We start from the raw sequence: 24,845 nt of genomic DNA, 5'->3' as shown, positions 1-24,845 counted from the left end.
CAACAAAACCAAAAACCCATGAAAAAATTTATTAGTCTGTGATAAAGACCACACTGATGTACAAAGGAACATCTGAGATCAATGTGTGCTTCATAAGGCATAAAAATGTCAATATTTAAAAACTAGCAGAAGTAACAATCTAACAACATCTTGATGGAAGGAGGAGAGGAATGGTAGATATGATTGTGTATGTCACATCTCTCCCTCAGTGACCTTCCACCTACACTGCCACGCTTGCGCTGAATTAACAGAAATACTGATTAATGCTTCTGGAGAATTTCTGAAAAGCTTGCACAGCGTTACCTGTAGTTGGCTTATGGTTTCTTACGAAACTGCAGAGTGAGAAACAACAACCAAACCCATTAGAATCATAACAGAATTTGGGTTGGAAGGGACCTTTAAAGGTCATCGAGTCCGACCCCCCTGCAATGATCGGGGATGTCTTCAACTCGATCAAGTTGCTCAGAGGCTCATCCAACCTGACCTGTGATGTTTCCAGGGATGGGGCGTTTATCACCTCTCTGGGCAACCTGGGCCAGTGTTTCACCATCCTCATCGTGAAAAATTACCTCCTTACAACCAGTCTAAACCAGGCCTCTTTAAGTTTAAAACCGTTACCCCTTGTATCGCAACAGACCCTGCTAAAAAGTTTATCCCTGTCTTTCTTAAAAGCCCCCTTTAGGTACTGTAAAGCTGCTGTAAGGTCTCCCTGGAGCCTTCTCTTCTCCGGGCTGAACACCCCCAAATCTCTCAGCCTGTCCTCATAGGGGTGTTCCAGCCCTCTGATCGTTTTTGTTGCCCAAATTAGCTGAATTATAAACTTGAAAGTACTATTTGTTTACATAATCAGAGATGAGGCTGAACTGTCTTTAAAAATGATGCAAGTTGTCAAATTTCAAATGGATTTGCTGGTACAAAGAGGACAGTATAAGATCTTCAAAAAAGTGCACTTATGAAAAATTAATAACAACAGGCTTATCTGTAGTAGCATTTTTTTCTGTGGAATATAAGACTCATTTTGATCAGTGATAGCCTTCTTCCCCTTCACCTGCAAATAGTAAATACTGTGATACTAAAAAAAGCCACTTTAGGAGGGGAGGCATAAACACTTCCTGAATTAAATGTTGACAGAAGAGGCAGGATTTAAATTAAATGTTTTGTATAATAAAAATTTAAAATGTAGTGTTTGAAAAGCTGCTACCAAAGTAAACTGAAGCTGGTGTGTAACTGGCACCGTTCCTTTGGCTGAGCAGGAGCACGCAGAGCTGCACTCACCTGCTTGAGCTGGACTTTTGGAGGCTGAAGTTAAAGCCTCTGTTCCTAAACCTTGTGGAGCTTCTGACCTTAACTCTGAACTGTCACTCTGTGTCTGGCACTTTATAGATGGGCTTTTTGTTGTCTTTAGCTGAATTGGAAACTGTATCACACTTTGCCTTTTCCCTTAAGAAGCTTCACAAGTGAGGAAGCTATTGCATAAGGATGGCAAAATGTAAGGAAGTGATCTAATTTCTATTAAGTAGTGTAAATGTACAAAGGACAAATAATTGACAATTTCTGTTTTTCTGAGATGTGTTACAATTACCCTCTCTTGTCCCGTGAAATGATAAAAGTAACACAAATAGTAGTCATCACCATGAAAGTACTTTTCCTCATCTGTGTAACTGCATAGAGTTTCTAAATTCTGGCAGACTAACCGCTTTCTGTAACCCGTGTCACTTTTTCTATGTTCTGCAGGATCAAAACCCTTCTCCCAACGTTCCTCGCGTCCCGGTTTCTGTCCCCGGCCCTGGGGTGGGTGCCCAGGCTCCCAACGTCTCCATGGCAGGTAACCACAGCAACCCACCTTATCTCAGCAATCAGCAGCAAGCAGCAGTGATGAAGCAACACCAAATGCTGATGGACCAGCAGAAGCAGAGGGAGCAGCAACAAAAGCACTTGCTCATGGAGCAACAGAAGCAGCAATTCCTCATGGAGCAGAGACAGCAACATCTTCTGGCCGAGCAGGTAAGAGGGGCCAGCAGTCTTTTTTTTTTTTTTCTCAGTGCTGATTTGCTTTGGTGGCTGAAACAGCATTTGAGATTTTGTCAAACAGTTGTCACATTACAAAATAGGGGATGTAAACTACAAGGCACTTTGGTATTGTACGTATAATTGCTGTTTTGTGTTTCTAGAAAAGTAATCCAAATATGTAGCACTTGATTGCTGAGACTTTATTTTTTCTGTTGTTACAAGGCACTGTGGTGAATTAAAAGAATAAAATAGTTAGAATTGAGTAGTGTGAAAATACAAGACAATACCTACGTGGAGAGAATGTATCATACCAGAACTGTTGTAATTCTTTGTGGAAGATGAAAGGCAAGTGGAATCAGAGCAAAAATTAAAGATACAGTTGAGATACTGTTGATGTGTTCTGTAGAGTTTTAAAAATGGAAGCAATGAAGAAGGCACTCTATAAGCTCATTGTACCTTTTGCCTTTCTTCCCTGTGAGATCCACAGCAGCTCATGTTTCCAATTTTAAAACATCTTTCACTTGTTTATTTGGAGAAAATAATTAGACATCTGCATCTAACTTGCATCTTAGCCTGCCAAAAGAATTTAACTCTGCTGTCTGACTGCAGAAAGCTGCTTTAGCCTCTCTCAGGGAAATGGGTTCCTCGTGTGAACCTTTCTAAGCTTTAAACTTCCTGTAAGTCTTTCAGCTGGGAATCAACCCAAAGGGCTTTATTCCTGTCATCAGTGCTTTTCTGCATTTTTAAAAGTCCATGCAGGTGCATTCCAGGCAATGGCACTGTACATACAGAGAAATTATTAATGTCTGGTATGGAGGAAGGGGAAGATGAACTTTCAAAGAAGGTTTGAGACCCAGGGAGAACCTGGTATTCAGATCTTCTGTAAAAAGTACAATGATCTCTACTTCTGAAAAGTTTTGTCTTTGAAGATACTGGAGGGAGGGAAGAGCCACAGAAACTGTTGTCCTTGGGGATAATGAGGAAAAAAATAAGCCAGTGGTTTAATCGGAAAAAAATGTGAACTACATCTATCTCTGAGAATTAAAAAAATGTTTAAAAAAATTTAAATGCTCTGGAGTCCTTCAAATAATAACAGTTGGGAATGTGTAACTCCCTTACTTTTCAGCACTGTTAGAAGCTGATAAATCTCAATGTTCTCAACTTTTGGGGAGTTATCCTGGTAGATAAGATTCTTTTACTGTAATAATAGTTTGGAAAATAGAGGTGGTGAGAGAAGGTCAGGTAATAGTTGTGTGTGGGGACACACATCTTAACTTTCATTGCAGCAGCTGTCCATCAGAAGCTTTATTTAAGAAAGAAGAAAATGGTAAGAGTCTCCTCTGAACTGAAAATATGTGAAAGCCCATTTTGAGGGGAATGGTGTAGTATTTGATCCCAAATAAGGAGCAGCTTTGCTTTGCAGCTGAGCAGATGGGTATTGCGTATGCTATCTTTTTGGCCTTGTGTTGCCCAGTCAAGCTAGATCTTGTTAGCATTCTAATTTGATACTTACAGAATCATAGAATGGTTAGAGTTGGAAGGGACCCTAAAGATCATTGAGTTCCAATCCCCCTGGATGTAGTTTTACAAAAAGATTTCTGAATCAGTTGATCTTTATTTTGCAGGAGAGTTGCAGTTTCGGGTAGCTTCAGGGCCATTCCCTGCCACTCCAGAGCTGTCTTTGCATTTGGTATATTCTGCATCTTTATTTATTTTTTTACTGGGGTTTTTTTTCCAAGCCAGGTTCTGCAGCTCTAGGTTTCTCTCAGAACTATGGCATCTCTTCTTGGCTTCTGTGGTCAGCCTCTTTCAGGTTTGACTGGTCCTGCAAGCAGCAGGTCCTTTCTGTCAGGCAGCCTGCCCTCTTCATTCCACTGCGTGTCTCAACAGCTTCGTAGTGTCAGACATTTCCAAAGGGTGGTAGTAATGTGCATCTGCCTCTTGGTTACATTGCACTCGTCTCTTCTTTAAAGGCTTATCGCTTGTGTCTTTACCCCGGTACTCTTGGAAGGGAATTTCTGTCCCCTTCCATGCTCTGTGTAACTTTTCAGATGAGTAAGTAGTTGTGCATTGTATCACTACTTTGTTATCTCAGAAATTCAGTCTGGTTGAAGATATCTGTGGAAGAGGAGCCAGAAATGCTATGCCTGATGTGTTTCGTATTATAAAAGCAGCCTGTTGACTGTTTACTCTGTTGAGATCTCCAAGTGTACTATTAGTGCATGTACATACACTCTCAACCTTCCCATCAGTGTTTTAAATCTCATTTTCCCCAAAAGTTTCCTAGTAGAAAATTTGCTTGTTTTATTTCTTATAATCATAAGGTAAGTATAGGTTGAATGTGCTTTTAAAAAGGCAAGCTTGTTTTGAATCATTAGTAGGGTTGGTTTCAATTGATTAGGTGCATTGTTAAGAAAATGGTTTTCAACAATGATCACAAAACTTGTGTAGCTCCTGTTATAAACCTAGCTCTGCAGTTTTCTAGAATCTTCTAGGAAAACCTGTGGTTTATAAGAATTTGGGTTTATGTATATTTTTTTCTTTTTTGAAAACAAGGGCTAGAAAATATTTACATATTCAGTTTTTACTGTTCTTTATAACATCATTGATATTAATGACTTGTACTTTAATTTCTAAAGAGAGGTCTAAAATAAACTGATCTGGGGGTAAAGAGCAAAAAAGTATGTGTGAATTTTTTCATACACACTCGCTTTTGCTCTTTTTGTATCTGTCAGTGTCTTTAGGGTATTGCTAAAAATGCCTGTTGATTATGTTACCAATTTAAAGACTAACATTGCTTTTTAATGGTTCTTCATTATGCTTCAGGCTTAATGGCTTCAGGCGTAGATTGCAGTAACTCCTGCAATACATGCTATTGTCCTGTTGTCCCTGAGTTCCCAGTCTTGTCACTTGTCACAGATTAAATTGACTGCGTTTGAACCTTGAGAACAAAGGTCTGAAGTGACTTCAAGGCTGTAGAAGCCCCTTTAATTACCAGCTCCGCATAAAAGTATGCGGATAGCTTGTTTTTATCCAAGATGGTCACCCTTGGAAAAAGCTTGCCTTGTTTCCTAATTGTTTTGCGTTTGGACCTTTCTTAGGAGAAGCAGCGGCAGCAGCAGGAGCAGCAGCTGCAGCGGCATCTGACGCGGCCACCTCCCCAGTACCAGGATCAGCCACAGAACCCGTACCAGCAACAGGTTGGACAGTTCACAGGTAAGTTAGCATGGCGAGGGAAATAGTGGCAGAAAAAATATCAGGAGCGAAAAAACAAGGTGTCTTCAAGTGTCCTGGATTGGATAGCTTTTAATTAATTTATTACAACATCTTTCCACGTCACTGTGCCATAAAACTTCTAGACCTATCCTCTGGTTCAGTTGCAAATTAGCAGTTTCCCCTGCCCCAGATACCTGGGACAATATAAGCTTCTGATTTTTAATACTGCTTTGGAAATGGGTAAAATTTTTAAGTACATTCATTGTTCTAAAGGCTTTCTTTTATACTACTGTTTCCCTTTACAGGTTGTAAATTCTACTGAACTTCCATATATTCGTGTGGTATTAGGATTCAGCTTTTTTTCTGAAGCCTAACATCACTACTGCTTGTACCTGTCACAGGCCCTCATTAAAAAAAAAAAAGTGATGTATTATTTCTCTCATCTACTAGAATGAGTTTAAAATTCTCTAATAATCTTATCCCTGATACCTTTAGAAGGGAATGCAATTTGAATTCTCTTCATTACATGTTAGTGTCCTACGTGGGGTTTTTGGTAGGAGAAGCAACTTGGTACGTCCTTAGTGTATTAGCAGTAATAAATAAAAGATGATTACCGTTAAGCTGGAATAGCTTCAGGAATGTGGAAGAACTAGAGAAGAGTAAAAACTTACCTCCTTACCTGAAAAATCTTTACTTAATGAGGCATCAAGAAGCCACTTGTCTTTTTTGATAAACCCGGAGTACAAAAAAGTGCTTATTCCCTTCCTTTTGTTTCCTTACTCTCTGTGTTCCCACAGAAATGAATACTGAAGGGAAAAGATGCAAATAGAAATGCAATACCCTCGTTCTGACAGTGCTGGTAACTCTGCACTGTCTCCTAGAGCTATGACTGGGTTTTGTTACTTAACTGAAAAAACTTAATACCAATACAAAAGGATTGTGTGTTAACACAGGGATCAGTAGCATCCTTTAAATATTGCACTGAAACTTTTTTTTTCTCCTACCACTTTACTACAGAATACAGTCGGACACCTGTTAGAGTATGTTTTGCCATAATCAGTATTATTAAAACTATGTCTTCCTTGTTATGAAATTGTAACTGGTTTTTGCATCTGAAATCCTGGTATGTGTACTACCTTTTCACTGCAGTGTTCCAGTAGGACTCTTCTCCCACCCATCCAGCCCCTACAATAACATCAGTGTTTTTATGGTGTGCTTTGTTGATAACTAATTCAATATAATTTGAATTTTATTTTAATATATTTGAATAAAATAATATTTTAATAAAAAATTGACTCAGTGTTAATGGAGAGCCAATATTCCTCAGCGATCTTAAAATATGAAAAAAAAATCTGCAGCTTTCTTTTTGGTTTGAAAGTGGAGAAAGTACCAGTGTAGGTAGGTTTCCCTTGGCCAGCTGTAAGTGGGGGGTTATATGCATTATACTCACAGTGCTTTTTTTTTTTTTTCCTTTAAGTAGGAGGCTGTTTCTTCTATAGGAAGAAACTTTTTTACTCAGAATTTACAAGAGCAGAGGACTTGTTTTGGTTTTCCGAGAAGACTTATTTTTGCAAGTCATCTTTCTTGGTTGTCACTGTTGCGTATTAACATAGCGAATATTTCATTGTGGAAATCCAAAAGGTACTTGCCCAAAAAATTGTGCAAGTTATGTAAAATAGAATAAATTTCTGGAATAAGGAAAACATAGGCCTGCTGGAAACCCTGCAGTTGTACAATAAGAGATATAAAGTGTATGCATGAAATAACTGACAATGTGCATGTGCAGTAAGTGGTATTTTTTAACAGCCTGGCAAATTGTGCACACACTTCAAAGTGTGTATACTTTTGTTCACAAAGAAAGGCGGAGTCCTGCCTTTAAACTCTCAATTTTGTTTTTAATTGATGATGCTGAACTCTCAGAAGTGGTATTCAGATTTTTTTAGGACATTGGCATATCTGTGCTTGAGATCAAGGTGGAGGTGCTAAATGGAGCAACAACTGCCACTCTTTAATTAAAAGTACTGCTGTCTGCGTGTCTTGCAAAGGTTGCTTTGTACAAATGCAGGTGCAACTTTGTTGTGGATTATAGTGTCTACAAGCTTTGCTCAGCACTGGTTGAACTGAGGTATTTACTGTACAAAAATGATATGAGGTTGGAGGGGACCTTCTAGATGGACATCATCTAGTCCGACTAGATGGAGATCATCTAGTCCAAACCCCCTGCCAGAGCAGGTCCTTATAGAGCAGGTTGCACAGGAACGTGTCCAGGTGGGTTTTGAATGTCTCCAGAGATGGAGACTCCACCACCTCTCTGGGCAGCCTCTTCCAGGGCTCTGCCACCCTCAAAGGAAAGTTCTCCTTCATATTTAGATGGAACTACTTATGTTCAAGTTTGTGTACATTACCTCTTGTTCTGTCACTGGGCACCACTGAAAAAAAACCGGCCCCATCCTTATGACAACCACCTTTTAAGTATTTATAGGCATTGATCAGATCCCCTATCAGTTTTCTCTTCTCCAGACTAAAAAGACTCAAGTCCCTCAGCCTTTCCTTGTAAGAGAGATGTTCTAGTCCCCTCATCATCTTTGTAGCCCTCTGCTGTCCCCTCTCCGGCAGTTCCCTGTCGTTCTTGAACTGCGGAGCTCAGAACTGGTCCCAGTGCTCCAGATGAGGCCTCACCAGGGCAGAGCAGAGGGGTAGTATGGCCTCCCTCGACCTGCTGGTCACACTCTTCTTCTGTTTGTATTTCAGGGTCATCTTCAGCCATGCCTGGCGTCAGCAATTTAGGACAGTCCAACTCCAGTAGTCCACGGATGTTTCCTCAGACCCAGAACATGATTCAGATGGGACCTGGACACAGTTCTGTTCCTCCGCTCCAGTCGGGCTCCAGTCAGCAGGATCGGGGGGTGTCTCAATATACCAATATGCAAAACATTCAGCGAGGGGGATTGTACAACTTGGCATCTGGTATGACACAGATGGTTCCCCAGCACGCAACGCAGAGTGCCAATGGACAGCCACCGATGCAGAGACAAGGCAACCTGGGCCAGGGCGCTGCTGTTCCTGCAGGGTACGGGCAGAACACCTTAGCAAACTCAACAATTTCTCAGCAGCACAGTAAAGGTGCACTGAATCCAACCTTATCCAAGCCACAGATGGCAAGAGTACCAGCTACTATGGGGGCTCAAAATCCATCGTGGCAACACCAAGGTATCCCTAATATTAACAACCAAACACAAGCAAACAGTGGCCTGGGACCGTTTACTGCCAGCTCCTCTTTCCACATGCAGCAAACCCATCTAAAGATGGCCAACCAACAGTTTGCCCAAGGAATGCCTCAGGTAAGCCTCAGCACCAGCAGACCGATGACCTCGATGAACGCTGCCGTCTCTGGGCAGATGTTGTCGTCATCTTTAGGTGCACAGCAGCGGACAAACCCACCTACGCAACAGCAGGTACCCTCACAGCAAGTCTTGCCCGGCATGAACCAGAGCGTTCCAGACCTGAATGCTTTCAACCAGAATCCAAATCAGCAAATGCCCAACAGAGGTAACCTGCACTGTAGTCAAGGGTACCCTGTGAGGACAACCAGCCAAGAGCTGCCTTTTGCCTACAGTGGCCAGTCGGGCAATAATGGACTTCAGAACTTAACTGGGGACACAGATCTGATAGACTCTTTGCTGAAAAACAGGACTTCAGAGGAGTGGATGAATGATTTGGATGAGTTGTTAGGAACTCATTAAAATGGGGCCGGGGGTGGGGGTTCTACTTTTTTTAATTATTTCATGAAATATAAGCAACACTTGGACCAAAAAACCTGTGGCATTGAGGAGACTTGCAGGCATTAGAGGTAAATGGTTGGGAAAAGGACTGGAGCTGCTTCTCAATGAGTGTTGAGACGTGGTAGTGGCGCACCAAGCAGGTCTGCAGGAGCAGTGCGCTTGATCTTGGTGTCTCTAAGGAGTCGCACACTTGAACAGGTCAAAAAATATTGTGTGTGTCCTAGCCAGCCTTTGAGAAATCTCACTTGCAGTGTTCTAAAATGAAATTTTTTTAATTATTTAAAAATAAAATTCCACAGAAATAGCGCAGAAAGAAAGCAAATAGTTGCACAAATGGGTGTTTAGGGCTTAGTCTGCTGCAGCTATTACTTGCAATCATTATTTGTTCGTAGCTTGACGTGCTGTTCTAGTACTGTCCATCAAACCTCTGACTTTTTGTTTGAGAAGAGGCTCTATGCACCTGAGTACGCTTGCAAAATGTTTGTAATTGTTTCTTTTCCCCATTTCTGAAGCATGTGCCTGTATTCTCGATAAGCAAGTGATATTTCACAGTAATTATTTCTAGATGCTGGTAATAGATGGAAGAAAGTATTAAAACCTGGCCAGTTAGTCTAGGTAGTCGTCTTAATAGATTGTAGTCCTTTAAGCTGCAGTTTGCACTCTGTTGTAGAGAGGCACAGTTCTTGGCTTATACCTTGCTGTGTTTAAAGGGGGAATTTCTTATGGGAGAACTTTTAAACTCTAGTAGGTCTAACATGAATTGTAAAGCCATTTACTTTGCACCTGTTTCTTCATAACTTATTTCCAAAGGTAGTTGTATTTAAGTGAAGGCTTTGCTTCATGACAGCTCATCTAGTTTTCTTTGTTGTAAAAAGTAAAACTAACTTTTGAGATCTGTTCATTCCCCAAAGTTAGCCATGATGCAGTGAGCACAAGACTTTGTCACTTCAGGATAAAAATGAGGAAAAAAGAATTTGGCTGAGAGGTGGAAAAGTCCTTATCAGCAATAATAGCACAGGCAGCCTGGGAGAATACTTGTATCAGGGTTGCTCCAATATGGAAGTCTCCCCCTTTAAATACCTTTTTGTTTTGTTTTGTTTTTAAATACTGGGTTATGAGTTTGATAATCTTTCTATAGACTGGTGGATTTACTTCTTTAATATCCCTTGAAGCAGATGCTGGTTCTTCAGCTCAGCCCAAGGAGACCTCTTATTCCACATGTTGGGGTCAGTCCCAGAAAGGACAAAAAACCGCAATGGGAACAGTCAGTGTTCCAAAGTCCTTACTTTCTACCAAAAAAATCCCCTATCCACCAACAAACCACCTTGCCTTAACCTTTATTTTTAAAATGAAAATAAAGTTGAAAGCTTTTGTTTTAAATGCACAAATACCTCTTCCCTTTGAAGTCCACTTTTTTGGAAAAATCCTTTAAACTTTTTAATCAAACCCAGCATTGTGATCTAAAAGCGATTTCCTTCAACACGGACTGGCTTCTTCAGGTGTTTTCTGCACTGCAGAGATGGGTGAGAGAGGGTTTTTTCCAGAGTGGGTGAAGGGAAGTGAAGGATAACGTTGATTTCAAAGAAGGAAAATATTTTACTGTATCTGCAGCTCCTTTATGAGACAATTTGCACTTTTAAAAACTGCTTTTTAACACTAATACTTTAACCCTTTCCAAATATGCATGGAACATGGTTTGTCCAGCACACTTACCTAGTGTGGATGAATTACGCTCTGTTGAACAGATTTGATGTTGTATCATATTGAACTGTTGGTGAAAGATGTGCATTGATCAGTGGATCCCACCGTTGAATAGTGGATAAAACTTCACTGAAGCAGACTTAATCCCTCGTAGAGCTTTTGAAAAGATAACATAAAGATTGTCTTTGGATGGGAAGACGGAGGTGTTAGTGACTTTGGTTGTTGACACTTTGGATACTTTCTAGAATTAAGTAGATGAGGTGCAAATAACTGATGCTAACTTTCCTTATGCTGGCAATCTAAGAAAAGAGCTAGTGAGTTTGGTTTACTATGAAGTTAAACCAAAAACTGGTCCAAGGTAAGTGTCATTAGAAGAGTATAGATATAAACTAGCAATGGCAGGGGAAGGAGTGTTTGCTGTATTTTTATTTTTAAGGGTTAACTTTGCACCAGTGTGCCTTCCCTTCCTGTTGGGGGTGCTTGGGACCTCATAATTTCAAGTGGCATTCTTCAATGTCACTAGTTTTTTCTCCCCCTTACAAACACTTGAGAGAAATAACAGGGTAGTAGGACTCAGCTTTTCTTCCCTGTTTAGGTTGTGGTGAAATCTGCTACCTTTTCCAGTAGATTTTGCACACAGACTTTGTTCTGAATAAGTCAAAATACAATCCATCCAGTTGTGATTTCTTAATTGGAGGAAAAGAACATCTGCTGTTTGCATTATTACTACCAAAAAGGCAATCCAGCTAAATGTCCAGGAAAACCCAGATGTGCTCTTTCCTCCACTGTTTCTGGAAGCTAAGGTGGATATTGCCCTGCTTGACCAGAGGGTTTGTTCAGGAAGGTATCTAGATTTGATGACAGGGCCTTTTCATGGTACTGTTGAAGTAAAATTAAGTGGGATTCTAGGCAAACTGGCTTATAATGCCCGTTGGTCTTTGTATGTGAACAGGATCCAAACAGCTTTTTAACCTGGTAGAAAAAACAGGCCTCACTTCTAGTTTTGGTCCCTGTCCACATAATACCACCAGCCTGTTGGAAATATGGTATCACTGTAACAAAGTGGAAACAGTTCAATGGAAATGAAAATACGGTTTAGATGTACATAGGTGCATGGGTAGGGCTGGGCTTTGCCTTGATGCCCTTTGACATGTAGCTGTCTATATATGCACTTGGGCTTTCCATTTGCTGCAGCTTCAGAGCAATAAAAAACGTATCTCCCCTGAACTGTACCTAGCCAGCCGCCCATGGCTTTATTTATATTATAAACTGCGGTTTTGGTTGGGTAGGAAAGGTGAGAGTGTCACTGTGCAACATCCACTGCCTTCCAAAAACCACCATTCAATTGAAAAGGGTGCTCGAAATTTTGTTATACACATTTCCTTTGTGTAAATAAATGTTTACAATTTTATATTAAAGATTTGAATAAGAGTTAGATCTTCTGACTGTATATTTTTTACTTTTTATAGATTTTAAAACTATAATTCTTTATATATGTGTTTGGGGGGTATTATGGTAAGTTTTATGCTTGTAAATGGAGAACAGTTGAATTTGATGCTAACCTTTATGAATTTTTGTCATTGAAATGTATAAAGAGTCCATTAATCCCCTTATTCTTTTACTACAATTACTGGTGCACACCAAAAAGAAATCCTTCACTTCTGTTTATCATTATAAAATAAATATTTTGCTAGTGTATTAAACATACATGGTGTGACTTCATACATTTGTGTGAGCTGGGCAGAGTTTCAGTGTTGTTGTTCCTGGTGAGATGGTTCCCTTCATCCCAACGCACACAATTTTGGTCGGTCCCTTACTAAGGCTCGAATTCTTCTGCTGTGTCTTACCAATTCTTACGGTTTCAGAAAGTCCATTTAAACAGGCCCAGAACTGCATAAAGAGGCTTTAGAAAGCTTTATTTTTGAATACAAGGCTTTGTGCTACGCCCACTGGTTGTGGACTTTTTTTTTTAATGCAGTTGTATGCATTCAGCTGGGAAATGGGACTGTTGTTACTGGTGAAAAGTATGTTAAGAGCTGCTCACATGTGCAAAAATTGTAGAATTCAAAAAAGTATGCTAAGATTCCCTCAAAATAACAGGCCTTGGAGGTTCAGATTGGTTTCCTTGAGACTTAAAAAGGCGAAGATTATATTTGTTTGACGTAAGCAGGTTGCACCAAAAAAAAACCCAAACTGAGAAGTGAGGAGCACGTACTGCAAGCGTGAGTTAATGTTCCTGAACAAGGACCCCAGTTCTGGCAGGGAGCTGGGTGAGGGTTTTGGCTGAGAGCTGGTAAGGTCTCTAAGCCCCTGCCAAGAGCTGGGGGGCTGAAGAGAATGTGGAAAATAATGGCAAAATTGGTCTTTTGGACTCTTGCTGGGTTGTTGAGCCTCTGGAGGTGGACACTCACACATGAGATGGTTCCCTTCATCCCAACGCACACAATTTTGGTCGGTCCCTTACTAAGGCTCGAATTCTTCTGCTGTGTCTTACCAATTCTTACAGTTTCAGAAAGTCCATTTAAACAGGCCCAGAACTGCATAAAGAGGCTTTAGAAAGCTTTATTTTTGAATACAAGGCTTTGTGCTACGCCCACTGGTTGTGGACTTTTTTTTTTAATGCAGTTGTATGCATTCAGCTGGGAAATGGGACTGTTGTTACTGGTGAAAAGTATGTTAAGAGCTGCTCACATGTGCAAAAATTGTAGAATTCAAAAAAGTATGCTAAGATTCCCTCAAAATAACAGGCCTTGGAGGTTCAGATTGGTTTCCTTGAGACTTAAAAAGGCGAAGATTATATTTGTTTGATGTAAGCAGGTTGCACCAAAAAAAAACCCAAACTGAGAAGTGAGGAGCACGTACTGCAAGCGTGAGTTAATGTTCCTGAACAAGGACCCCAATTCTGGCAGGGAGCTGGGTGAGGGTTTTGGCTGAGAGCTGGTAAGGTCTCTAAGCCCCTGCCAAGAGCTGGGGGGCTGAAGAGAATGTGGAAAATAATGGCAAAATTGGTCTTTTGGACTCTTGCTGGGTTGTTGAGCCTCTGGAGGTGGACACTCACACCCATGTTGGTTTGAAGTAAAGCAAGGATCTGTGGCTCCTTCAGTGCCCGAAGGAGCTGAGCCTTAGTAGTGTGTGTTTGGATATTAATATGTTCTTGTTAATCATTTATTACTTGACAAATTTTTCTGAATCAAACATTTCAAAGCAGTTCTCCTACTGAATCCTACTGCTTGCAGCAGACCCAAGAATTCAGTTATTGATGTAGTATTTCCTGTTTCTCAACTGTGCCTTTTAACTGATAACATCTAGCCTGAAGTGCTAGAACTTAACTTCTCCAATCTCTCCAACCACAGATTAAGCAGTAATGATAAAGAATTTGCAAAAAATGTGAGACATGCATTTCTTGCTAAGGCTGTGCTCATTTTTCATGTTACTGTAATTTCAAGGATCCCCCTATGTAATAAGAATTTTAATCGGCTGCAAACGTTGAAGGATCATTCTCCAAGCACTGAATTTGGTGTCTTATTCTGTACCTGTTGTGCTTAAGGCCCCAGCTCAGAGCCTTCAGATTTCCTCACAAAGTGCGTCCTGAGTTACCTGAGTATATTTTGGGTATATTCTTACTCTGTGAGTCTTACATTGTGTTTGGGGAAAGGGGGGACACCTCTTACTCCAGAAGCTTATAAAGAACCAAACGTAATAAGTAACAGTACCGGGATGAGCTGCTTCTAGCCTGCAGGGAGCTGTGAAGGTACTACTTCTATTAACTTCCTTTATTGTCCTGTTAAAAGACTCTGTTATATTTAATGTTGAGTAAAACAGAAATTTCCCAAACTTTCCCCCGTTGAAGTGAGGTGCACGTGCATGGTACAAGGATTTGAAGGAATCGGTGGCAGCCTCTGCTCTGAAACTCTGATCAACCTCTGCTCAGAAACTGTTTTTTTTTTTTGTTTTTTTTTTTTTAATTTTACTTTGTTTTTTCCCTGCTTAGTGTTTTTCCTGAGGCTGATGAAACTCTGCAATGGAAGTGTTTTCTAGAGCCTGAATTGTTTGTTGAAATGGTGTAAGGAGAAGTGAATTTTTTTAATTTTACTTTGTTTTTTCCCTGCTTAGTGTTTTTCCTGAGGCTGATGAAACTCTGCAATGGAAGTGTTTTCTAGAGCCTGAATGGTTTGTTGAAATGGTGTAAGCAGGAGTGAACGTTTCCCCTCTGACTTCCACATTAGACACCCCAGGTGAAATCTTGGATCACCAATAGATTCTGTTCAGGTTAATTGTTTTATTTCTCTTTCAGTCTGGGTCTGCTGGCTGCCTGGAGGATCAAAAGTCATGTCTTGTGAGTGTTTTGCAGGGAAATGGGAGTGGTTTTGCTGTTCTACTTGCATGTTTCACAAAAAATGTAGAATTGCCTATTTGTATTAAGTGTTTAGTTTGATAAGCTGTCAGGATGGGGTTTTGAGGTGTGAGGGTCCGTGTCTTTCTGCATCCTGTGCCGCCATCCCTTCTGAACTGAGAACTTTCACTTTGTGTGTTAGCCAGGAACAGGCTAATTTTAAAATTAGCAGAATTTTAAAACCACCAGAAAACTACAAGAGCACTAGAAAAGAACAGTACTCTTATTTGGTAAACTTCCAGTATTAATAGGGTAAGATACCTGAGTGCTCTTTAAAAAATTCAGAATCCAGTAACAGAATTGAGTTATTCCAGCTGAAGTCTAGAAAATCTTTTCTGTGGTCAGCTCTGCTGTTTGGAGCAAGAGCAGAAGGTCAAGTCGTTAATTTGCAAATGCTTGCTAATAATCTTTACAACCTTTCACATAATTTAGATACTTCAGAGCTGATTAAAACCGGCAATAAAAGGGCTGGAAAAATTTCAATCATCTTTCAGTTGCTGGCAGTAAGTAATGCCATCCTGATACAGAACTTATAATTGCAAGAATATCACCAGTTTGTGCTTGCAAAACTTTTGCTGTCATGTAGTTATGTAGAAGGCACTTGTCTCGAATAGGTGTTTTCTGGTGGCCGGCTCTTAGGAAGGTTTGGGGTGGGGAGAGTTAACGTGGTGGAGGAAGCACGTGTTGGGGCAGAGCAATAAGAGGTCTCGGCGGTGGAGGAGGCAGCAGTGGGAGGGTGGGAGAGGGGACTGGAGGAGAGCAAATCATCACACCTGGCCAAGGGTTTGCTCCCCGCTCAGCAACATGAGGAATCAGATAGACCTGCTGGCCACTGTCACGGTTCTGGGAGTCCTGGAGCAAGGTAAATGTCCTTTATATAATGCTAGGTAGCATTAAGCTAATTGTATTAAACTTTGTTAAACTTGGTCCCTGTATTTTGCATGGGGTCTCTCTGGAATGAAAGTTGCTGTTTTCCAACCTGGTAAAACGATATAAAAGTTTGGCTGTTTGTGGTGGGAGTGTCACACCTGAGGATGTTTGTTACTTAATAGGGACTAAAATGGCTTTGAGCTTTGCAGATCCATATCCTAGAAGGAAATGAAATTTAAGCTTTACTTTTAAATTCGGAACAATTTCAACAATAGAATCTCTTTAAAGTAAAATACTTTCTGTGATTGAGTTTCAGCAGGTAATCTGTAACGTAGAGTGGCTGGAGGCAGCGGAAGTAAAGACAGGTTAATTAATATGCTGATGAAGAGGTCAGTGTACAAACATATCCTATGTATGTGGAAAAGAGCACCATGCACACCTGTGTTTCTGTGTGCTCGATTCATACAGCTTCAGTGCAGGGAGCAGATGAGGAGATGAGTTGATAACACACAGTAATTTGGAAACTAATTCTGGTCAGAAATAGACACAGACATCTTCGGAGGAACTCAGCAACTTCTCGTCATTTAAATAGATGTGCTTGGTTTAGGAAGAAGCAGTAGCTCTGCCAAGCTCTCTCTACCTCTTGTGTTTAATTGTGGGTCCTTTGGGCAAAGCCTCTTCCTCTTGGGCTTTGGGAGGGTCAGAAAAGGGGGTGCTGCCACTGCCTGGGGTGCGGCCAGAGCCCCCTTTATATTAAAATCTTCAATTTTTGTGAGGGAAGGCTTATTTGTGGGTATTTTATTACTGAATTAATTCGCTGTAGAGCTGTTGCACCTCTTTCCTTACAAATGAATGTGAATCTCTGAGCAGCCTGATGTATTTTAGCCATCAGATGATAAGTGTTTTAATATAAACGTTATTTAAAACACAAATATGCTACATGAGGAATAGAGTTCAAGATTTCTGAATTACCAGTAATTTCCTCTCATTCTATGTAGAAATATCAGCTACTACAAATGGAAGATACTCTTTTTCTTATGATTTTTATGGTTATTAGCTAAGTCTGAATTACCAGTAATTTCCTCTCATTCTACTACAAATGGAAGATACTTTTTTTTCTTATGATTTTTATGGTTATTAATCTAAATGGGGATGGAGGGAGCATTTAGTGTGCAAAGGGAAGGGCATGGAGAAAACTTGAAACGGAATTACAGGGAGGTTTCTAAGCCCTTTCCGTTAGGAAACCCTCAGTGGCAAATCCTGGAGCATTTAGTGTGCAAAGGGAAGGGCATGAAGAAAGAAAACTTGAAATGGAATTACAGGGAGGTTCCTGAGCCCTTTCTGTTAGGAAACCCTCAGTGGCAAATCCCTGGATAGCAGTTTTGTCTCAAATATATTTGTTTAATCAGAACTTCAAGTATATTTATTTTAAAGTTGCAGCCCAAGGCATGTTGCTTTCAAGCCACGTGAAGGGTACCTTGGTGTGAAACCAGCAGATAAATAGCAAGTATTGGCACCCTCTTATCTGCGGTAGATCGGACAAAGTAGCCCCATTTTATGGGCTCTGCATGGGAAGCCAAGGAGCAATTCCAAGATAGTACCTGTTTCCCTTTCTCCCCGCCAGCAGGAAATATGTGTGATAATTTCATCTTGATTCAGAGCTGGGCAGTAGCTTTTCTTGCATGTTTTTGAAACTCTAGGTGAGTTACAGACCTGAGGTTCATTCGGAGAATGCAGCGCGCTGAAACATTAACATGTGTTGTATGTACATACATATGCACCAAAAAATGCACTCTTCCATCACCTCCTGATGTAGGAGACAATTTAATGGCTGAGCTTAGTACAGCGTTGGCTGAGTTTTGCTTTATTTTCTGGGAGCCCACGGTTTCCACATTCTTTCAAGTAACCTTCTCCCTTTTTAGGTTAATTATGCTCCGTTCGGCGAAGCTCTGAGCTCAATGCTCTGCAGATAACATGCCCCTGGCCCTGTGTCAAACACTACCCGAGAACAGAACAATGCTACCACAGTTGTTATTTTCCCCCCACGCCCCTTTTTCAATGGCTTCAAAGGAAACAAAGGTTATGCGATGTCGCTGTCTGTCAGCCCCCACGGAGCTTGTTTGCCAAGTCCACCCAAATGCGGTGGGTGTCAGCTCTAATACTGTTTGACAAGCGTGTGGACATAATCAAATGGAGAGTGAAGGTCTGGCTGATGCTTCCACCGAGGAGCAAGGTGCAGGGAGAGCTCAGCCCCTATGAGCCACGTGGGAATCCACACGGGAGTTTAACTTTGAGATGTGAATCACCAAAAAAATTAGTTTGAAAGGTTCTGTGGAGCAGATGGAACTCTTTTCCCTAAAAATCCACGCTGAGAAGGTTTGTGCAGCGTGGCGTTTTCCAACACCTCATTCTGAGAAGTGCTTTTGGAGGGCGATTCTTCACCCAAACACCAGGTTTGGAGGACAGGCAGCCCTCCTCCAAAAGGCTCTGGCTCCTCTTGGGTGGTTGCTTTATATCTTATCCATCCCTAAGCATAAGGGATTTGTCTGAATGTTTGCCCCTGTACACAGGCAAGCTGCTAAGCGTGGAGTTGATGGAGGGGTTGGGTCTGAAAGGGTTCTTGCCGTGCTCATCAGTCACAAAACACCGCGTTGGGAAGGGTGCAGGTGACACGGAGCAGGATGGAGACCGTTGCCCAGCACAGCCAGGATAATGCCACAAGCCAGAGCAGCAACTTCACTCAGCCCATGCCTTGAGGGGTGTCTGGAAGGAGACCCTGGGGGCACTAAACAGCCTCTCGTGTGGGGCTGGGTCACTGCACACACTGGGGGAGTCACTAGAACACGTGGGTGTTTTCTTAAATGAATGTCTGTGTGTTTAAATGGATAACGCGTTGTGTAATACACAGGTCACATAGCATCCGATTATTTACATTTCTAATTCCCTTTTCTTCTACATATGTTCTAATGCTTTTCTGCAGGCATGCATGGATCTGTCTTGTCTTTAATCTTGCAACATCTGTCCCTACTTCCCTCCTCTCTCCTGCTGTTCTGCTTTTATCTTCTTTGTTGGAGTAAGACAGTCCACGAGGCATCCTTGCAGCCTGGCTCCTTGGCTCTCTGTTTGCTCTGGAGATGTTGCTACGACAGGACCTTGCTAATTGGAGTGACTCACTTAGCAGCACACTGCCACGGCCACCAAAGGAACTGGTTTATGTAATTTTTATATATATTTGTATATATAAAATATATATTTATTTTTTTAGAATTTAGTTTTCTCCTATATGAAAATTCTCGTTTTCAATAAAGGCAACAGTGTAGTACTGCACCTAAATATAAACACTTGAAACCTCAGCTATCGCCCGTGGGAGTAAGAACTTCCAGCAAATATTGAAACAGTCCAAATCTTCATGTTAACAAGTTTTCATCGTTTTGAAGAGACTTTCCGTGTCCCTTACAAAGGAGCAATGTAGCAGACACACAGTTAGTACCTCATCCCAAAATGGTTGGGTTGGGCTGAGAGCGGTCATTTGGCAGCTCCTGGACCTGCTCACACCTTGGGGCTGCCCTGCAGGAGTGGAGGAAACAGTCACTTCTATTTCCTTCTATTGCCATGATTAAGAGCATCTCTAATTGACTTAATGACATCCCAGTGCTTCACAGTTTGGATGTTGCTCTGTGACGTGGTGCTGTCCTTGTACAAAAGCTTTGCCCCCGCTGGGTGTAGCGGGAGGTGACACACATTATTCCATCCCACTGGCTGAGGGTGTACCAAGGCTCCGAGTAAAAAAAAAAAAATAATTCTGTGATGGGATGTGGATTCAGCAAGGTTTTTAATGTGTGTTTCTGGCCTTCCCGGGCGTGCTGGATCTGCTGGGGAGCAGCCCCGAGGGCTCTGCTGCTGTGTGAGACTATGCAAAGCGCCAGGCGGTCTGCAGCAGGAAAACCAAATCTGGGTTTAAAGCGCGAGCGTGAAGTAAATGGCACATTTATTCCAGGTTGTGTGTGACAGCCCTGGACTATGAACCCAGACAGTAGAAGCTCTTTCCTCTAACCACTTCCTCGATACCAAGCTAGATAAAGCTTGGCTAAATGAAGTGCTGCTGGACTGTTCCTGTTCCTGTGTTGTTTGTTGGTTTTCTTTTTTTTTTTTTTTTAGCCTATTTTACGCTGCAGGTGATCTATGCCCGGCGGAAGTACAAGATCTCCCCCCCTGCAACAACAGGTCACCCTGAATTTGAGCGGATCTTCAGAGCTCAGTAAGATTTTGACTTTTTTTGTTTTTTTGTGGTGACTCCATCTAAGTATGACTTGAGTCAAATATCACTACCAGGAAAGAGTGAAGTCACCCCCAAGTCATCTTTTCACTTATTGCTGCTGATACTAGATTAGGGTTTGGTTTTTGTTAATGCTTTGTGTGCAGAGGTCTGAGTTTTCATTTTGAGCACTTTGCCCTGGCTGGAGTGTTTCTGTCCATCCACGATAATCCTCCTTCTGGCATCGTGAGAGGCAGCCAAATTACGAATTAGTGGCTGTATGGAAGAGGTGCTGAGCATTAATGCATTACAATGATTAAATTTGATATTAACGTTGGCTCCAAACCGCGAGAGCAGCTGAAGCTAAATTAATAACCTAATATTTGCTTGTATGGTTTTTTTTTGCTGTTGAATTGAAGCAAAGGGCCTTGCTGGCAGAACCAGCTTACGAGGATGTTTTAATTTTTCCCTTTTTTTGTAAGCTGTTGTACTGTGAAAGTCGGCACTCGCGGGTCCATGCCGAGGGCTGTTTCTTTTTGCTCTGTTCCTGTGGAGCGAGCGATGCTGGAGCTAAACTGGAAACGTTCACAGGTCCCTTTGGCTTCCAGCAAGCGCCAGATTCCGTCTTTCATCTTGGTCGTGCTGTTTCACGAGCGAGTGAAAGGAGCTGCCCGGAGGTGGTTTGAAGGGGAGCTCCAGCAATAAATCCTCAACAAAGCAGCTGCGTTTCCCTGCCAGCGTGCGGCAAACATTTGTGGAGTGACAAAAACACCCGCTTTGGTCCTTTCGCGATGCAGTGAAAGGCCAGCCTGCATGGGAGGCATCAGCCTTTGCTTAGCTGGGTAGCTGTTGATGAGGCTTTTAATTAAACGCTGGGCCGTGCGTTAACCGAGCCGTGCTGTGGGCTCTGGTGTGCTTGGAAGCCCTCCCCTATGTTCTGCAGAGGAGGCAACCTCAGGGAACCTGAGGTTGAGAGGGTATTACTTCATTGTGTGCTTTTTTCATCCCTTTATTCTTTTCCCTGCGGAAAAAGATACAAATGGATAATTTGTTTTGATACATTAAAAAAAAATATATATGAAGGGGGGGGTAAGAAAGATATTGATTTATTACTCACTCACGGAAACCTGCCAGCCTCCCCTTGCTGAGGCTCAAACTGCATTTGCAGCATAAGGTTCTTCAGACTTTTTCCAGCTCCTAATCTGGCTCAGTTCCCTGAGGTTTGGTAAGCTTTTGGCCAAATTTAAGATTAAATTGCTTAGGGAATGGTAAACTGTAGGAGAAATTGAGAAACAAAATCATTGTCTTTAATAGCACAGTTCCCACTGTCCTTTCTTGCAGAAAATCTATATTTTTCTCACCAAAAGAAAAAAGAAGGAAGAAAACCTGGCTGGCTGCAGATCTTATCACCTGCTGAATTAAATCTGGGGGAAGGCTCCTTCTTGGAGCATAGCTTGTGTGACACCCGAATTTGAGCTGTTCTCACCCAAGGGGGAAAGAATGCTTTTTAAATACTGTCAAGGAACCTCTTCCCTTGCAGACTTTAAGCTGTAGCTGCACTTGATGTCTGTAAAAAGCCCCGTGTGTGGGGCGGAGGACGGAGCCTGGGGAGGGTCCAGCAAATACAAATCTCAATCTCAGCTGCGGCTCCTCATTGCAGGGTCCATGTGAATGTGGATGAGGGGAATGCTGTGTGGTGTTAGGGAGCTTTTCCTCCCTAAAATACAGATATTGGGTGTCCTTGGTCGCAGAAAAGGCCCTTTCTCCCCAGCACAGCACATCAGTGCACATTTTGCTCCGACGTGTTTCCAGCTCACCTCTCTGGCCTCTGTTAACTGGTTTCTGACGTACGAGGTTGCAGTTTTAACTCTCGTCTCTGTTTCTCACCAGGGTGAATTGCTCAGAGTACTTCCCCATCTTCATCTCGCTCCTCTGGGTTGCTGGAATCTTCTTCCATCAAGGTAAGGGGGAGGGGGAACCCCAACCCAAACCACATGCACAAACCAAAAAAACCCCACCCAATTTCAATCCTGCTGAGACTCAGGCACATTGTCTCTGTACCCGCTGTTACTTGGGGAAAAGAAAGTTCTCCCTGACGAGCGCCCCAACTCCAGTGTGCATGAAGCCGCTGGTAGCAGCCAAGGGGGTCTCCTGCCCAGAGGAGAGGTTTGGTGGCTTCGGGACCCTGTGTTCCTTCACCAGAGCCTGGCTCTCCCCTGCACTGCATCTCTTAGATAAGGTCAGGATGGCGCGTGGTGCCAGGGTGGCAGTGAGCTGAAGCAGAGCTAAAACATGATATCTGAATTGTGAGAAACCATAACCCAAACCATTAGTCATCCACTGTCCACCCTGTACCAAGCGGGTTTTGGTGATTCAGCTGCCACTATGGGGAAGGTGCAAGGAAGGAGAGTTGCAAACCCAAGTCTTGAGGCAACTTTGGGTGGGGCAGAGAAGTTCATCCGTCACCAAAAGGGAAGGGAATAAACCCATTTAAAAGACCCACAGTGTTTTAAAGCCGAGTCCCTCGGCATTTGGTTCTTGTGGCTGTGCCCCGACTTGCCCCCGCAGATGGGGCATGGGTGACTGAGCTGGGCTGCAGGTTGGGCAGTGTCTGGGGACCCCTGTCCCCATCAGGACTTTGCTCCCCTCTCCCCCACAGGTGTGGCTGCGGCGTGTGGGCTGCTGTACCTCTACATGCGCTTCAAGTATTTCCAGGGATACACCACGGCTGCGCAGGAACGGTTAGTACCCAGCTGGGGCTGTGGGCACCCCAAACCAACCCGGGGAGGTTGGGTGCAGGATGTGTCCCCCGGGGCAGGTCTCCTTCCCGTGGGTGGGACTGGAGGCAGGCTTGCATCACCTCCTTCTCCTCCCCTTCTGGCCCCACCAGCTTTTCCCCAGTAGAGTCTCGGAGGAGGATGGGGGACACCAAGCCCTCACCACCATGTTTTTCCCCCTGTACTCAGCACTGGTGAGGCCCCACCTCGAATACTGTGTCCAGTTTTGGGCCCCCTACCACAAAAAAGACATAGAGGTGCTGAAGCGGGTCCAGAGAAGGGCAACAAAGATGGTGAGGGGTCTGGAGCACAAGTCTTATGAGAAGAGGCTGAGGGAGCTGGGGTTATTCAGCCTGGAGAAGAGGAGGCTGAGGGGAGATCTTATTGCTCTCTACAACTACCTGAAAGGAGGTTGTAGAGAGGTGGGGGTCGGTCTCTTCTCTCAAGTCACAGGCGACAGGACGAGAGGGAATGGCCTCAAGTTGCGCCAGGGGAGGTTCAGGCTGGATATTAGGAAAATTTTTTTCACTGAAAGGGTTATCAGATATTGGAATGGGCTGCCCAGGGAGGTGGTTGAGGCACCATCCCTGGAGGTGTTCAAAAGACAGGTTGATGTAGTGCTGGGAGGTATGGTTTAGTGATGATGCTCCTTGTTTGTTGTGTGGGTGTCTATTTTTGTCAGGTTGACGGTTGGACAAGATGATCTTTAAGGTCCCTTCCAACCTAGAAGATTCTGTGACTCTGTGCCCCACACTGGCACAACCTAGAAGATCCTGTGATTCTGTGCCCCACACTGGCGGGCAGTGTCTGATGGTGTTTTCTCCCGGAGCAGGTTGGGGCCACTCTACGCCAGCTCTCGGCTGCTCTGGCTGCTGGTGGGGCTGGCTGCGGTTGGGCTCCTGGCACATTTCCTGCTGTCCGGCTCCTTCACATGGATGGCAGTGCTGGCACAGCCCCTCCAGCTGCTCAGGGGCTGGTGAGCAGGGTCACTGTTCTCCCAAAATCACTGCTTGCCCTCTCTGGAGGGGAGGGAGTTGCATGGCACGGATCAAGTATCTCCCCAGCACTGCGCTTACCTTTGAAGGGAGGTGGATGCTGGCACACGTCTCACAAAGCTCTGCTCTTCAGAGAGAATGTCCTTTCTAGAAAGCAAATGCTGCCCAGCCTCAGCCTGTGCGCTTCACAGCTGAATTTTGTAGCACTGTCTGCTCTAAAACCTCTAATGCCTTTGGCTCTGCCTCACAGAGCACAGGTTGACCCATGCGCTGTCATCGCTCCTCCTTACTGCTGCAATCATGTCTGTTGAAGGATCACACCATGGATGTACAAAAAATAAATTCCTTTTCTCAGTAGAAACCACCTGTCATTGTCAAAGGTGCTTGGGGGCTGGGTGTGAGAGGTTAGGGACATGGGTTGCATGGGAAAAGCTGCTGTTATTAAAACTAACTTGAAAGGGTAGGTAAACTTGTTCTAAAACCTTATCCAAACTTTGGGAAAAAAGCCTGACTCCAGTCCAAATGCTCATGTCTGTGTTTGGTATTGATTTGAATGGTCTTGACTTGGCGCTGATTTCATTTAGCACTGACCCACCAGTAGGACTTTGCCCTCTCTCTCTAGATTTCAACCTCCACTGAAAACTTGGTGTTGGCAGGTAACTGAATGAGGCATCACCCAGGCAGCTCCTTGCTAAATTGTATGTGGCAATAAAAAAAAGCCATGTATTTATCTTGTAAGACAACTGTTGCACAAGAGCATCCTTAGGTGTACAGGTGCCCAAGTGCCTTCCTTACTCCCCACTGAGCAAAGAGCTGACCAACCAACCTTTCCATTTTTAATAACTG

At 43.0% G+C, this 24,845-nt stretch overlaps 2 protein-coding genes across 3 annotated transcripts in view; both read left to right on the top strand.

Moving 5' to 3' along the window:
* MAML1 (mastermind like transcriptional coactivator 1) overlaps positions 1-12,412 on the top strand; it is a 29,512-nt gene extending 17,100 nt beyond the window's left edge. Inside the window, exons 4-6 of the mRNA XM_014947769.1 lie at positions 1,735-2,004; positions 5,112-5,226; positions 7,978-12,412. Coding sequence (XP_014803255.1) covers positions 1,735-2,004; positions 5,112-5,226; positions 7,978-8,969 — 1,377 coding nt within the window. The 3' untranslated portion in view covers positions 8,970-12,412. The remainder of the gene's footprint in view (positions 1-1,734; positions 2,005-5,111; positions 5,227-7,977) is intronic.
* Positions 12,413-15,843: 3,431 nt separating this feature from the next.
* LOC106891510 (leukotriene C4 synthase-like) lies at positions 15,844-24,567 on the top strand. Of its 2 annotated transcripts, XM_014948101.1 has the most exons (5): positions 15,844-15,964; positions 20,131-20,230; positions 22,118-22,188; positions 22,887-22,968; positions 23,837-24,567. In XM_014948101.1, exons 1-5 carry the CDS (start codon positions 15,907-15,909, stop codon positions 23,982-23,984), a joined length of 459 nt encoding a protein of 152 aa, XP_014803587.1. In that variant the 5' UTR covers positions 15,844-15,906; the 3' UTR covers positions 23,985-24,567. The 2 variants fall into 2 exon arrangements, with proteins under 2 accessions (XP_014803587.1, XP_014803586.1); XM_014948100.1 differs by lacking the exon at positions 23,837-24,567 and having other exon boundaries at positions 22,887-23,268.
* The last annotated feature ends 278 nt before the right edge of the window (positions 24,568-24,845 follow it).

The sequence above is a fragment of the Calidris pugnax genome, unplaced genomic scaffold (genome assembly GCF_001431845.1).
Source record: "Calidris pugnax isolate Ruff unplaced genomic scaffold, ASM143184v1 scaffold27, whole genome shotgun sequence".
NCBI classification, from domain to species: Eukaryota; Metazoa; Chordata; class Aves; order Charadriiformes; family Scolopacidae; genus Calidris; species Calidris pugnax.
This window is presented reverse-complemented; position numbering and strand designations above follow the sequence as displayed.